Source organism: Mercenaria mercenaria, chromosome 5 (genome assembly GCF_021730395.1).
Source record: "Mercenaria mercenaria strain notata chromosome 5, MADL_Memer_1, whole genome shotgun sequence".
In the NCBI taxonomy this organism is placed as follows: Eukaryota; Metazoa; Mollusca; class Bivalvia; order Venerida; family Veneridae; genus Mercenaria; species Mercenaria mercenaria.
In genome coordinates, this window is record NC_069365.1 from 92285546 (window position 1) to 92301844 (window position 16299).

General features: G+C 34.9%; 1 protein-coding gene and 1 non-coding gene across 2 annotated transcripts; both read left to right on the forward strand.

Annotated features, from left to right (window-relative positions):
• Positions 1-1771: 1771 nt before the first annotated feature.
• Positions 1772-16187, forward strand: LOC123559234 (cubilin-like). The gene is made up of 13 exons (XM_045351037.2): positions 1772-1873; positions 2684-2808; positions 3641-3811; positions 4393-4486; positions 5721-5842; positions 6298-6477; positions 11627-11762; positions 12375-12499; positions 12898-13050; positions 13495-13594; positions 13981-14105; positions 14329-14487; positions 14938-16187. Exons 2-13 carry the CDS (start codon positions 2688-2690, stop codon positions 15183-15185), a joined length of 1734 nt encoding a protein of 577 aa, XP_045206972.2. The 5' UTR covers positions 1772-1873; positions 2684-2687; the 3' UTR covers positions 15186-16187.
• Positions 5038-5121, forward strand: Trnal-cag (transfer RNA leucine (anticodon CAG)). Its single transcript has one exon. It is a non-coding gene; the product is annotated as a tRNA-Leu (tRNA).
• Positions 16188-16299: the final 112 nt, after the last annotated feature.

The following is a 16299-nucleotide window of genomic DNA, read 5'->3' on the forward strand; positions in this document are numbered from 1 at the left end:
ATCAGATCATAGAGACATCGTACTGAAAATGTTTCGCATTTTCATTTTGTGGACGGGGTTTTAACCAAACAATAAATGAGCCATGCCATGAGAAAACCAACATAGTGGCTTTGCGACCAGCATGGATCCAGACCAGCCTGCGCATCCGCGCAGTCTGGTCAGGATCCATGCTGTTCGCTTTCAAAGCCTATTGCAATTAGAGAAACTGTTAGCGAACAGCATGGATCCTGACCAGACTGCGCGGATGCGCAGGCTGGTCTGGATCCATGCTGGTCGCAAAGCCACTATGTTGGTTTTCCCATGGCACGGCTCAAATTATAGATCGCTTTAGTCGATTATTTACTTGAGGAATTTGTTGTATTACATGTCCAATATTGTTACATACATAATCCATGATCGCTTGTTCAGTTAACCCTATTACAGTGACCATTGACCACTGTAAAAATAAACTTTACTATATACAGTATGTTTCATGTTTGTTTGTGAATTAAATACGACTTTTAGTTGTGTAGAACTGTAGATACAAACTGAGGTATCTTTGAAAATGAATGTGGATTTGTAATTATTAAAAAGAGATAAAGAATAGAAATGAGGTAAGTTACTTTGATATCTTTGCATAAGATTAAATGTGTTTCATAAATCAACTGGATATTATTTAAGGCTCCGTGTTGAAAACGGGGATATCAAAGTTTTTTTCCTGTGTAACCATGAAGTGACAAGTAAAAACCTTTTATTTTCACTACCACTACTTTTTAAAAACATACTAGAATAATTATTACTTTTATGAAATGATAATACATGTAATTTATACCCGTGGAAATAAAACTGCATGGAAACATTATGTTTACACAAACACGTTTTTTTATGTTTCCCCTCAAATTTGTACGGATCATGGCTTCGAGATAAAATGAAAAAGAAAAAAAACAACAAAAACAAAACAAAACAAAAAACAAAAAAAAAAAACAAAAAAAAAAAACCAAACTATGTCCCCTTTGTGTTTCCGTATACTTTACAATACCTTTTGGTGTTTTTCAGTTTTCTGAGTGTTGATCATGCCTTTTCTTTGACCCTGATATTAGTTTGTATGATAAATAAAGGTAAGTTTACTTCAATATTGATTTTGATTTTTCAAACGCCCAAAAACAGTGCTAAAGACAAAATAAAAAATCAGTTTATTTGGGAAAAAGAGTAAATATATTCGCTACAAAATACCGAAATTATTAATGTTTGCTGGAGTTCATTAATCAGGTCTATAGATCTGATTAAACGAAATTCAATACTTATTGATACTGAATATTTGTTATTTGTCAAAATGCAGCTTAAAGATGAAAAACAATCATAAAAACATTTATTCAGCTAGAATATTATGTAATAAATAGTATGGTTAAAGAAGATTATCAGTTAGCCACTAAAGAGTCAATTCGTCGTCGTGTGTCTTTTAGGTAGGACACACTTACTCGCAACTGAAAATATTATCTATGATTTCAAACAGGTTTGCATGGATTTAGGTAGATCTACGTTGTAAAATAAATCTATAGCGTGATTATTTTACTATTTACTATTTATTCAGTGAACACACAATAGTATAGAAATATTATAATTATGAAAATATAAATGGAATAGTATACCCCTTTATTATTATTCGTCCCCATCAAAACTGCTATTATTACTATGAAAAAGTTTTTAATAACATAGATATTTGTCAAAGTTGAAGGTTGTGTCATTAAGATAGAATGTTATAAATTTGTTGTTTATTGAATATTGTAGTTGAATGTCAATGCAGCTCTTCAAATTTGAATGCAGTAGAAACGATAATAGTCAATGAAACAAGTTATACATTTACCACCCCGGGGTACCGGGTAGCTTATTATCCGTAAGTAAAACACCTTTTCAACTGGGAATATCTTCATGTTAGACTCATATTGGATGTTCAATATAACCTGGTTCATTTAAACCTTCCTGTTTTCAGTATATTTTTCACATGTCTCTCTCGTTAGTGAAGGTTGCTTGTAAAAATTATTTTGTAGCATCATTAAATATTTTCTGTATAAATTGAAAAGCATAACAATATGCCTTAGAGATATCTTTAATACGATTTTTCGGACAGCTTAAAATCAGTTTCATTTTATGATGTCTCGAAATATCTAACGTTACCTTAACTTCTATGTTATGATATCAGAAATTGTATTTAAGATATCATACAATAGTCTTTAGGATATAAAAATATCGACTTTTTTTGATATCGTTTAATCGATTTTTATTATGTCAATAATTCAAAAGGTATCTAAAAATCTATATCAGGTCATGATATCCTACATTTGGTTTCTAGATATCATTTATTCATGCGTACTTTATTTTTCTTATTAAATGATATCAATCAAATAATTAAAAAATATCCAAAATAGTTCTTATCTTTTGATATCCGTTATTGATTTAATAGTATCATAAAACAGAATTTAAGAGCTCTATAATTCATTTAAATACATGGTTAAACGTATTTTTAGACATCAAAAATGAATTAAGGATATCATGATATCGAATTACAGTTATTTTGAAACATATTTAGAGATATCAGATATCCTACTTTGTGTTATTTGTAAATCATTTTATGATAAAAGATAAACATAATAATAAACGTCATACTCCGTTTTCTTACAAAACACACAATTTATCTCATTGACAGGAGGATGAGCTGTGTATGGATTTTTGATGCAGGGACAAGCGACGCGACAATAGTGTTTGATATACAGGAAATTCTCATAGAGAATTCCAGGAACTGTGCATTTGACGCATTAACATTTTATCAAGGTATCAAACACATTGATAGTGCTTTAGTAAATATCAATATACATGCATGGAAAACTATATAGCTACAATGTCCCATTGCGACTATCGCTGCATATCAAATGTAGAAACTACGATGTTGGGAAAGGTCGAAGTCACGGCCGTTATGAGTTAGAATTTCGATGATTAAAAGACGAAATTACGATGTTGAAAAGTGAAATCATAACGAAAAGTCAAAAGTATGCTGACGATTGTATGACATAATATCGTCATTTCGTTGTTTCGAGTTTTCACCATCATAGTTTCCACTTTTCATCATCGTGATATCGTTGTTTCGACTGAATAACATCATGTTATCGTGTTCTTTGTCGTTTATGCAGCGATGGCGCTATCGGGACATCATACGTAGAGCTATTTTATGCATGTATCTTTATTACTGTGCGACATTCAATCACATTACTAGTTACAAAGTTCTACCAGAATGACTTTAAAGTCTTATATCGGCTTATCATAGTGCAGAAATTACATTTTAGTTAAAACTTCAATTATCAACATCAAACATATGGATGACAAAATTTCGTTTAGATTAGTCCACTATTTTGAACGTTTTTCCACCTAGAATTAAAATTTTATAGACCATCTGATGTGGTATAAGGTGCAAAAACATCCAGAAGCATAGGCAATATTAAGAGTAAATTTATCCGTGAATAAAAGAAACCTTTAAATCATGTTTCGTGGCATCATTCTCACGTACCAGAGGTCTTACATGGTTCCCTAGTCTCGGGATTTTGACGAACCCCTGATGGATGAGAATGCGTGACATAAGCTTTAACAGTTTACAATGAATGCATTTCAGGAAATGATACCACAGGTACCCAGTTAGATAAGAAATGTGGACGTTTTACGTCAAGCAGCAGTGGGTCTTACGTTACGTCAACTGGACGTTACGCCACAGTACGCATGAAGTCCGACTCATCTAGACAGTATGCTGGGGTCAAAATGAATATTTTCTATGCAATAGAGAATTGTATGTATTCTTTTTAGTTTACGTTATACATACCGAGCATAATGTAAGCTAGAAGGTTCTTATTATCATTTTTTTTTAATACTGAATCATTACCGACTATTCGCTTACGAACTGCACAGTCTGGTTTGAACTCACGACATTCGCTCCATTTTCAGAGTTTGATTTATTTCTGCGGAAAACATCTAAATAATAACGTATAATATAAATATATCAGTAGGCCTAAGATTTTATGAAATCTGTGTAGTAAAACTATCACCATCTGTTTATTTTTCCATCTTGGTTGCATGATGGACAGTTTTACTGATGCAAAATTTACCACAATTTTACAGTCTTTATTAGAGTATAACGTGCGATCCAATCTGCTGATTAAAGTTTAATGATTTCTCTAGCCGGTTTATAACTTAATCTCTCTAATCAGAGGGGTGGTGTTAGTGTAAATGGGTGTGTATGGATGGTGGGGCTTGGAATGGCGAATTTTCTCTATCAATATTTACCTGCTCAAATGACGCCAGTAAGACCAAAAAGTGCTAAATTGCTATAAATACTTAAAGCAGAATGTGTTTGAACTTTTTTTTATTAAGCGGCTGGATCATGTTCCGGAAGTACTGCATCACTTACAGCCACCACGGCAAGCGACTACATCACATCCCCCGGCTATCCGGTCTCTCTTGCAAAGTAAGTTACATGTATATACCTTTTAAATGAATATGTCGTTTCAAGCATGGGTGGGAAAATAAAGTAGGGCCTACCAGTGAGCAAATTTTTACTTTGTGCAAGTTACTAACCCATATAGATCAAGGCCTAATTATGATACTAACTCGGATATGATTTTGCTTGAGCCAAAAACAAAACAAAACAAAAAATGAATTCGAACACGCATATCGAGGCAGAATATGCTACAATACACTGTCTGGTTGGTAATTTACATCTATTAGAGATAGCACAGTTTAATCTTCTATGTGACTACATCATTAAAAATATAAGATCTATCCGACATGCATGTGCGTTTCTACATTCGTGAGTGCATGATGATATTAGTATTATCCGTTTGGGTTTAACTTGTAATCTTTTATATCAAAGCTACCGCGTGTATGGTACAACTTTATTTCAAAAAGACCGCGCTGAAGTGTACCAATCATTACGCAGTATAAACCGCTAACGGAGTAGCAATCGATAAATATTGTATATAGCCTTTATATATTACATTTGAAGCACATTAAACGTATGTCAGGATGGCCGAGTGGTCTAAGGCGCTGCGTTCAGGTCGCAGTCTGGTTCTCCAGGCGTGGGTTCGAATCCCACTTCTGACAAATACTTTTTTCATTTTTTTTTCTGTTGAAAAATAAGTTTAAATAAGTTTGTACCGTTCATTAACCCTTATCCTGCTCAATTTCTATAATGAACTTGTCAATCTTTCAATTTGGAAAGTATCATTAACTGTCTTAAGGGGTGCTCACTAAAAGTATACTGACTGAATGGCGAACATTGCAGATCTTGATCAGACTACACGGATGTGCAGGCTGATCATGATCTACACTGGTCGCAAAGGCAGAATCAATTATGTCCAGCATGATAAGGGTTAAATAAATCTCGGTCTGGAGGAATTGGTGAATGTCTGAATGATCATCAAACAAAAGGGACTTGTATTTACAAAACACGTTACTGGTTTTACTTTTTGGGGTAAATGTATAGTCTCGTTTACGTACAGACCCAGGGTGACGATTTGTTTGTGTTGATTCAGGTCTATTAGATGAAGGTAATGCCCAATATCTAAGCTTCAGCTGTCGTGCTTTCAGACATTTTTAAGTTATACCTTTTTATTGCCATAGTAACCGTAATACCCCCGGTATTGATTAATTTATCTGTATTTTCAATCCGCGCAAATGAACTGTTTTGATAATTATTGTAGCGGAGTTGACTGCTCGTGGACTATAACATGCTCGCCTGGGACAGTTCTCTATATGGAAATAGAGTACTCAGACATGGAATATCGGTCACCCTGTCTGGAACAGAAACTTGCAGTCTACGATGGTATAACATTTTCTCTTTTGATTTTCAATGTTTTTTTTTTCTATTCATATTAGATTTGAAGTTAGAATAATTTTTGTTCTATTTTTTTCAAGCAATTATTGAATACATAATTATCCAAATTGTCTTAAACAGAGATAGTTTCTGGTCTGTGTGGTGCCTGATTTAGGACATTTTCGTTATCTCGCGTGGCGTGTGCGCGGCTTTTGCACATTCCGTTGTGTCGAAATGTCCGAAATCAAACACCGAAGTCTAACACCGTAAGTCTGTTACCGTTTAGATAAACAAAAAATTGCACTTCATGAACTTTTACATTTTGTCGCCTTTACTTCTCAGAACAGAACAGACGGAAGCCGACGACCAGCTTAGGTACTAGGTCCGAGCGCTTATTTAATATTCATGGTTATGTTACAGTGATTATTAAGTTTTCTTACATGTGTTGTTCTGATTTTATTTAGGAACTTCCGATTCGGATCCAGCAGTTTTGGAAAGCTGGTGTGATTCTAAGGTTAACTTCCCGTCACAGCCGACAGTATATTACACGACCGGAAATAGCGCATACATCACCCTGACAACGTCGGCGGAATCTATCGCAGCCAGACACGGATTCCGACTTAACTTCCGGCAGAACTCGTCAGGTTTGTGATTTTAAATATAGGAACTAGCCATACATTAATTGCTTTCTTGGTTGGGCCTCAGTCAAGTTCTCCCTAATCAGCACTATGTTCTGAATTATTCACAGAATATACATGTATGTTGATGCAAAATACATCTAAGTTACCCAGAACACATTTCTACAATTCATTTTTAGTAACACATTCTAACCTTGCTGAGTTCGATTGTAAAGAAACCCGTGTCCGATACCTGAAGTAGTAGCAGTGCGAGGAAGCAAGGCGCAGACACCAACCACCATTTCTTATACATGTATATCAAAATTTGGCCATTAATTTTTGTATTTTACGTGTAAATGTATATAAGAGTGCCGGATAGATGTTCATTTTCAAGACTGTAAGTTTATGATGTTTAATGTGCACGCTGTCTTCAACAGGTATCCGTGTCATTGTATTCAGAATACCCAGCTGTTAACATATTGAGAGATCATGCCGTGAATTCCCAGTCAAAATTACCACTTTAGATTTTCGCAGTAGAGAACTGTGGCAAGTCTATATCTGCATGTAGTCTTCGTGTGGCTATCGGTGTGTAACATTAACGTATTCGCATTGACCGTTAATTATAGGCTATAGCATTTATTTTTATCCATCGGTATTTAACAAGTACATTTTTGATTTCCAGAAGTGCTATTTTTATTTTCGCAATTCTATTTTTTTTTTTAACCAATCAGACGACTTGTTCGAATGTCAAAGATAAGAAAGATGTGTAGGCTGTCAGGGACTCGAATCCGGGACCAGTCGCTTACAGAGCAAGTGCATTACCGACAGAGCTAATGGTTTACCGACAGAGCTAACTGGCTGACACTTTACGTCATAAAAAATCTAACTATCAAAAACCCAGTCTAAATATAGATTTTTTATTCTTACAAAATGTTGTAAGTAAGTAAAAATGTGTAGGCTGTCAGGGACTCGAATCCGGGACCAGTCACTTACAGATTTTTTATTCTCACAAAATGTTGTAAGTAAGCCTTCTGCCTGGCTAACGGAATGGTCGTCAGAACGAGGCTATCAATAGCACGTCTTCAGATCCTAAGTATAACGTAATAGGAGATGTACTTTAGTCAGACAGCATTATGGAAATACAAAAGGTTCCAGTTAGTTAGTGGTGTGTCTTTAAGGGGACGCATATTGCTACATTCACAGTTCATACAGCAATGCGGAAGGGGTGCATACTCAAGAAATCGATGGTGGGAAAATAAAAAACATATTCCTAAACTGATATAATACTGATGGACACCTGTAATATTCAGTATTTTGTGGATAAGGATGTGGTACTATGAATGTAATAGGAAAACAGAGGTCTTTGTGAAAGTACATTCAACACAAAATATTAAGCTTTTGTATAAGGAAAAAACAGGTTTTTTACAATAACAGTGTTCCAAATAATGTTGAAGGGATGAGATTTTCTTTCTAACACACCAGGTTTGCTTAAACATGTAAAAATTTAACGCCACGTCATTTCAGCTCGGGATGGACGCCATATTTCTCATTGATAAAAAATGTAAACAAAAAAATCAGAGTGGGATTAGCATTGCAAGGGCATAACATGACATTCTACACAATGAATACCTTAGAACAGATATCTAAGATGCTACACAGGTCAGGCGGGTTAAATGCATAATGGCGATCACTTGAAATTCATCTTGAAAAGGTGGTTAATTTTAGTTTGTTTACATGGTTTTTAATTTTCCCACGACTTCTCGGCGATTCACTACCATTCACTGCAAATGTATTACTGCGCCGGACGAAAGGTAACTCTAATAAACAACGGGAGACAACTTAGGTGTCAGCACGTGTACGATTTTTAAAAAAAACATGTCGATGATTATAATTTCTTATCAAATAATGAATCCTATTCAGATATTCGTCTTTAATATTAGAAAATTATTAATTTCTGTGGACATTTGTCAAAAAATATTACTTACATTGGACTACTTTGCGCATCAAACTGGTTTCCGCTTCAGTTGTGAGGCACTTCCGTTATACTTTTTGACAACAATAACAAAACATAAAATGAATCAATCGTCACTTATAAACCGACTGCTACTTAAATCAGAGTAAGTAAAGTTGTTGTTACAACATTATACATGTTCGTTACGTTATGAGATAAAGTTTATCTTGAACTGCATAATCCATTAATTACGTTTAGATGATATTGCATTTACAACTTATTTGACCCCATTTTTTTACGTGAATGACAGCATTCTCGTGCAACTCGTGCAAACAGAATTATGAAAAGTATGGTGGAGAATTCAAGGACAAATTATAAATGACATTAAAGTGAGGATAACTGTATATTCATCCAGTTTTGATCATTGACATGCCTGCTGTGTATTAGTAACTTTTGTGAACAAGATTAGAATGTTACTTTTGCACATATACACATTGATTGGACCTCTCAACCAAATTTCATACCTTATTTTAGGGATTTTTAAGACAATACATTTTCAAAAGTTTGTTAAATGTGTTTTGATATTTAAGTGCATTGTAGTTCATGAATACCAAGTTAAAAATTAATAATGGCAACATTTCTAGGCCCTTATTGTAAGCCACTAGACTTCTGTAACGATAAATGTTTAATGTATTAAGGGGAATATACTCTTTTAGTTTTGGAATGTGGCATTCCTTGACCACCGTATCTTTTCTTATGCACTACTTTGTAAACAAACTAAATAATGTGTTTTAGCTTACATATGCGAAATGAAAAGCAATACAGTGACCATATTTCACATTCTTTCTTTAAATTAGAATCTGTAGGACATTGATAAATGTTTGGACAAGGTGAAGCACTATTATTTTCGCACCAAAAAGTCTTAATTGTTGACTTTGAATGTACACAAGAAGTCTTATGTAATTCAACAATAACTTTCTTGTTTCAGTTTTCTCATTTTTATTTTAGTGAGCAATCCTTTGTGTACTTATAACAGTTGAAACAGTATCCATTTCATGTACCAAAACCTTGTACTTTTTTGCAGGTAAATTTTATCATACCCCACCCACTTTTTTCTAATTTCAAAGTATGCGTCCCCTTAAGGTAACTTGACAATAGCCACTACTGAACTTGACATTTTAAAGGGATAAGTACAAATATATATATAACTCTCAAAGTTAGAATTGAAGCTCAAACAAGAGATGGCACTATTAGTGACAAACGCACCCGAGGTTTGTCCAAGAATGCTACAGTTCGATGAGCAAAATATGCCAGAATAGTTAAGGTATGACTAATTTTTCGACAAGAGAAAAAATTTCTCCGAAGGCAACCTTGACCTTAGGGCTAGGGTCTGGGTCTTGAACATGACACACTAACTCATCATAGGGAAAATTGTGACAAATAATGTTTGATGATGGCAGAGTTATTGACTGGACAAGAAACATAAATTTTAGCTTTTTAATCTAAGTTAGCTAGTGGTCTGGTTGTTATGCACGACACGTTTTCTCGTTATCGGGGAATATTTCTGCAAATTAATTTCGAAATTTCTTGATTAATGACAGAGTTACGAACCGGATATGAAACAGACCTTTTTGACCTTAGCTTTCACTTGACTTCTAAGTGTAAACTTGATCTTGGAGCTAGGGGTCTGGGTCTTGCGCGTTATCATTTTGTGGGGTCGAACCTACGTGAGTTTTTTTTTCATGTTTTGTCTTTGTGTGTGTGTGTGTGTGTGTGTGTTTGTGTGTGTGTTTCTTTTCGTTTTGATTCCAATATTTTTGTTTCTTTCTTTGATGGTTTGTATTTGTATGTATGCCTTTATATAAAACAACAGTATGTTTATTATTTGCATGGCTTAAATGCATGCATTTAGTCAATATCATCTTTGATGTAATGGTAAACTTTTCTGATCTGCCATACTGGCTTATGATACCTCTCTGTTGTGTTGTCACATAGTTCATGAAGGAATCTAAATATTTCAAAATCCCTCCATGGACAGCAGAAATATGGATCGCACTCAAAAATAACCCTGTTAACACCTTGACCTTGGAGCTAGGGTTCTCATTTTGATAAACATTTATGCTAAGTACTTTTAAAACCTCTTGATGAATGGCAAAGTTACGATCCGGACACAAAACAGACTGTTTGACTTCTAAGTGTGACCTTGACCTTGTAGAAAGGGGTCTGAGAGTTACACATGAAACGTCGTCTCATTAAGGTTAATACATTTATGCCAGACTATTTCAAAATACCTTCATGGATGACAGAATTACAGCCCGGACAAGAATTTACAAAGTTACGGTCGGCATTAAAATCAAAGAGCATACTGTAGTGTAGATAAAAAGTTATTTGCTGAAACATCTTTAAATGGTGTAAGGATGTTATCATTAAATAAAATCCTAAAAGTATCTAATGTTTTTTTTTCTTGAAATAGATATTGATATATACCTAATCACTTAATAACAACATAATATATTAAGCCCTAACAAAATCTGAAAAATAGATCCCTCAGAAGCAACGAGGACAAATAGTAAATATTGCAGACTCGATTTGACTGATAGTTGGTTTAATTTGTACGCTAGTCAGCAGTGTACATGTATTTAGATAATTTACAACCATGATTTGCACGGAATGAATTTGCAACAATGCTTTGCACGGAATGTCATGGATCAGAGGGATAGACTGGCTATATTCATCGCTAAAAACCGGCAAACTATATGGAATCTAAAGTGGTAGGATATTCATGGCATGCAATACACAGTTCGGCCCTAATGGCACAAGTAATGAAATAATGGCACGAAGGCTTTAGCCCGCATGTCATTGTAAAACTAAATGTACCATGATGTCCAGGAGGTACACCCCGGCCTTTTATTCACCTCTTTGCATTGCTATAAACTACCCCTTGCATAGACTGGCATAAGTCCTTAGAGTCCTTCAAAACAAATATCTCTACTATAAAATCCTCTTTAATAGCACTTTCTTGAAAAATTTACAATATCTCTTATCTCTTAACTTTTTCAGATTCCATTTGTGTTAATAAAGAATAGATTATGTCGTATTAAGAGACCTTCTTTGTTAAGATTTCCCTCGTGTGGTCTCTTAAAGCAAGTTGTACTGTGTAAGTATTAGTAATCGCTGCACGTACGAAATTGAAACATTTCCTAAAGAAGTACTTTTAAATTATAGCTATCACGACAACAACAACCCAAAGTACAACAACAACACAGCTCGTGCAGGTTTGCTCGAGTTCTGCTACCGAATTAGAAGCCAACAGCATCGCCAGGTACTTCCGGTCTCTGAATTACCCGAACGATTATCCGAAGTAAGTAAACCTGTTTTCATTGCTGTATTCAAAGTAAGGAGAATAAATTATACTGAATAATTATGAAAACACTTATTCGAATTTACATTACATTATACCAGAATTATTTAGCGCCCACATTCAAAGGCGCTTTACGTAGTACAAAAGGATACAAAAAAAGAAGAAAAAAACCAGAATGAATACGGATCTCTTAAATTTTATATAAATGGTGCTACATTAACTTTATTGAATTGTCTCAAATTCAAATTAAACACAAAAATAATGAGTCTTATTTCATTTTTGTTCTATAATACATTAAATCTCATTCATTACAGAACGAAGCCACAAGTTATAGTGGTTTGTGCTAAGAACCGGGCTATGGTTCAGTGCTGGTTTGATGGGCTAAGTTAAAACATGAGAGAATAAAAACCCTATAAATTTATTTTTGTCGTCCTGTTATAAAACACTTATTGAATGGCTAGCCAGTCAACAGTCCAACTGTCGTTCCTCATCCCGAAAACACTAAATATAAATGGCTTGCCGGTCAATAGTCAAAACTATTAGATGTCGGTCGGAAACAGTTCAATAAATGTATAATGTTTCCAGTCATATTGCACATTACTATATTTGCAGCAATGTAAATTGTTACTGGCGTATCACAGCTCCCATTGGTTACACAATCAACCTGACATTTGTGGATTCGAACATACAACCAGGTGAAAGCTGCAGTTTTACTGATTCCGTTACGGTCTATGACGGTAAGTATGGGAGCTGACATGCTGTCGAACAGTTGATTAGTTCCATGTATAAGTTGACAGACATTTGTTGTAAAGAGGGCATGATTTAAGCTATGTATTATAATATCTTAATATAACAGCGTTTCAGTTAATTGTAAGGAACAAAAGGATAGGAACAAGAGAAACAATGTTAGATTTTGCAATAGAAATTTGTATAAGATTATTTATCAGAAAGTATGTTCAATTTACATTAATCCATAATAACTTTTGTTCGAGATACATGAATTATATAAAAATTAAAACAATGGGGCTACAAATCCTGTTCTTGGATCATGTTATTTTGCACTTTTTATATGTAATTTTGACGTGTCAAATTTGTATTTCTGCATGAATTAATTTTGTTGAAATTTTGTTCTCAGGGAGTTCGAAATCTCATCCACGTATGACGTCATTTTGCGGGACCGACACTCCGGTGTTGTCAAGTACTGGGAGATATCTATACGTTCACTTCAAGACGGACCTGACTGTGGCATACAGGGGTTTCTCGGCGAAATACGAAACTGTGCAAGCCGGTTAGTAACATGGAATATCATTCCTTCTACATGTATCTCAATCTGACTTCCGTTTTGATTCGCCATCAACCGTATACGTTAGATTTTACATCTACACACTTTTCGGACTTTTCTAACGCCGATGTAACAATCAAATTTAGATGGCAAAATGTCATCACCATCTTAAGATCACTTAACAAAGGCTTTAGACAGTCTAAAAAGAATCATATTCTTGAAATCAGAAATCAAAAGATATTTCTTCCAACAAAAAAATAATTAGATCTATTGTAACTTTGTAATTGATTGACATTTCGTCAAGATTTCAGGTTTTACTGTTTTACTATCAAACCATTTACTAATGGAAAGACAACTGTTGCTAGCTTATTTTTTGACGTTCCTTCAATTCTTTCCCTTTTTGTCGTCGTTTCTATCATGACAGGTACATGATAATTCCGTCTATTACAGCTGTTCCTGATTGTGTATTGCCCGGAATTTTTGAAAATTTTACAGCTTCGGACACACCACAGACGTTGACTTCCCCTGGGTACCCTGGCAATTACAACGAGTAGGTTCAAATCATGATTTTAATTAATGTAATTTCTTCTGCAAATACAGTTAACTTCCACTGAAATGCTGGCTGACTCGCAATTTTCGCCGTCAGCAACAAGTAACTTTGACCTTGAAAAAGCTTTGTAATCGTTTCACTTCTGCAAGAAGTAGTATAACTTACATTTTATTATCACATTGAAAGTACTGATGAAAAAACATTATCCACTTGACTTAATGAGTCTTCCCTACAACTAAGGTTTTTCTCTCCCATTAAACTGGAAAGTCGCCTAAACTTGTGTTAATGTTAATGAAACACGACAGCAACAAAAGGGTAATAAAAGATTTGAACGTTCCGACAGCTTTCTTTGACTTTCCAAAACGAGGCTACTACATATATTTCAGTTCTACAGTAACATACTGGATGATACAGAATCCAAACGAGACGCAAGCTCTTTTCCTTACAGTTACTGACTCTCGTATAGAAACCAGTGTCGACTGTATCTATGATAGAGTAGAAATATATCAAGGTAAGTAGGCACTTACACACCCATTTAACCTCCACTGATTTCAGGCGAATTTCTTGACAAGGTTCAATCGTGACACTGACTATTGACAAAGATCTTTTCTGAGGGTGCTTTTAAAGCTGTTTTATAACCTTATACCCAGATTAGATGTATAGTTTGCTCAGCCCTCTCTTTGGATTTCCCGCTAGATTTATCTTTATACCTAAAAATATCAACACTTTTCTAGGTCCTTGTACCTCGTATCCCCTGCTGGGATCATTCTGTGGCAAAGACACACCCACGTACTATTACGACACCGGAGCATACGCCCTCATTGTGTTCACAACGGATGAAAACGTGAACTACCAGGGGTTTAATATCAGCTTCTACCTCACTGACAAGCCAGGTAAGAGTTGTTCCAAATTCCAAACAAAACTAAGATTTTGTGTTACTTTGTTCCGTTTTAAAGCTGAAATTCGTATTCCATGGCCAGCTCCCCCAATGTTCGTTCTGAAGTTCATATAAACAAGCTTAATTTTTAAATAAAATAGAAATGTGTTATTTTTTCCGTAAACGTTTTCACACTGTGTTGGGAATGAGGTAAAGATACCAACAGCAGTATCTGTTAAGATGATAATTTTCATTAAAGTAACTGTAATGGCGACATTATTACTCCTTACAATCGAGATGGTTTGCAAACGGCCGGTGGTTTTACTCCAATACTACTGTTGGTCTGTGTTTTATTATTGAAAGAATAATGCAGGCAAGTTAAAGGGTGTTACAAACCACAGAAGTTGTAATAGCATCAGTCAAGTTTTTCGTTCTAGAAACATTTTTTTTCTTACTTTATTTTCAGAAGAGGATGATACAAGTGCCTTGGTCGTCACTGGTATAATTGTCGGCTGCGTTATTGGCGGAAGCGCAGTTATCGCCGGCGTCTCATTTGGTGTATATAAATATGTGAACCGAGGGAGTGATCACGTGCCATCACGTGACTCGAGTCGCAGATCGTCTGTGTCATCAGACGAAGGTATCACAAACAGATCGTATACGCCAAGAAATGTCCCAAGAAGATTACCACCAATAAGCGAGTTTCGCCGATAACGCTGACTAAAAGTAATGAAAACACACTTTGATAAAGAAATTTAGAAAGCAAAAATATATTCAAAACATTGCGAGTGTTAAAGGTATCTACAGTATCTTTAAGATTGTTTAAAGATTTCGCATTTTGCATTTGTGGCAAACATTTTTGAAAATGCTTCTACGAAATGCTTGTATAGTTTTACAAAATGAATGTTAATACTTTTATTTACCTCTGTTATCCCCAGCCGAAGATAGATTTGGCGTTGTCCGTCCGTCTGTTCGCACAGCCCTGCGTAAGTGCATTCTTGCGAAAATGCTTATACCACGAGCTTTGCTCACATGTAGGCCTAGAGTTACCTCCCTTGATCCAGTAAGAGCTGAGTTTTACCATTGATTTGGAAAGAATTAGGACCCTGTGACTGTCCCTAATTATACTATTCATGGATCTTTCATCAAGATCGCTTCAGCTTATTCAGAGTTATTGTCTTTTATTTTATTAAATTCATAAATATAATTGAAAATTAAATATCTTTTTTCAAAATATAGTCCCCTCATTTACAAAATAACCCATTTGGCTGGGGATATTAATTCACTAAATGTGATTGCTATTTTGAAAATTACCACCCCCACCCCCACCCCCATCTTCCATTGAATACGATTTGCCGTTTGTTTGTTGTTTGTTGTTGTAATTACTTTACTGTACAAAATATACATTTTACTGTACTGTGTTTTAAGTCTGTATTTTCAGTATTTATTGTTTTATTCTGTTTTGTTAGAGTTTAAGTCACTCTGATGAATACCTCTAGAATTAGGTAGTTGAGGAAAACTCTAGATTTTACCTGGTAGAACCACCCATCTATCGAGATTTCGAACTCACAGCGTAGCGGGGCAAGTGATTCGAAGTCTTTGATCTTTTATTTTTCTTTGGTAAATACCTGCAGCATTGTATGTACAATATTTTGATATATCATCTACCGTTTTATAGCATTCGATGGTATGAACCTGCTCACCATTTTGTCATAATAAAATCTACAATTACCATTTCACGAGTTTTTCATGATAAATCTCCACGTTGACCCAGAAATTTGGTATAGAACACACAACGGTTCGACAGGCTAAGCGCAAAATGCGGTTA

What these genes read in the sequence shown, in the direction of transcription:
- LOC123559234 (XM_045351037.2), top strand. Translation starts at nt 2,688, where the DNA reads ATGAGCTGTGTATGGATTTTTGATGCAGGGACAAGCGACGCGACAATA. An exon ending in TACCCGAACGATTATCCGAA is followed by an intron (nt 11,763 to 12,374) that starts GTAAGTAAACCT and finishes CTATATTTGCAG; the next exon opens with CAATGTAAATTGTTACTGGC. An exon ending in ATACGAAACTGTGCAAGCCG is followed by an intron (nt 13,051 to 13,494) that starts GTTAGTAACATG and finishes CGTCTATTACAG; the next exon opens with CTGTTCCTGATTGTGTATTG.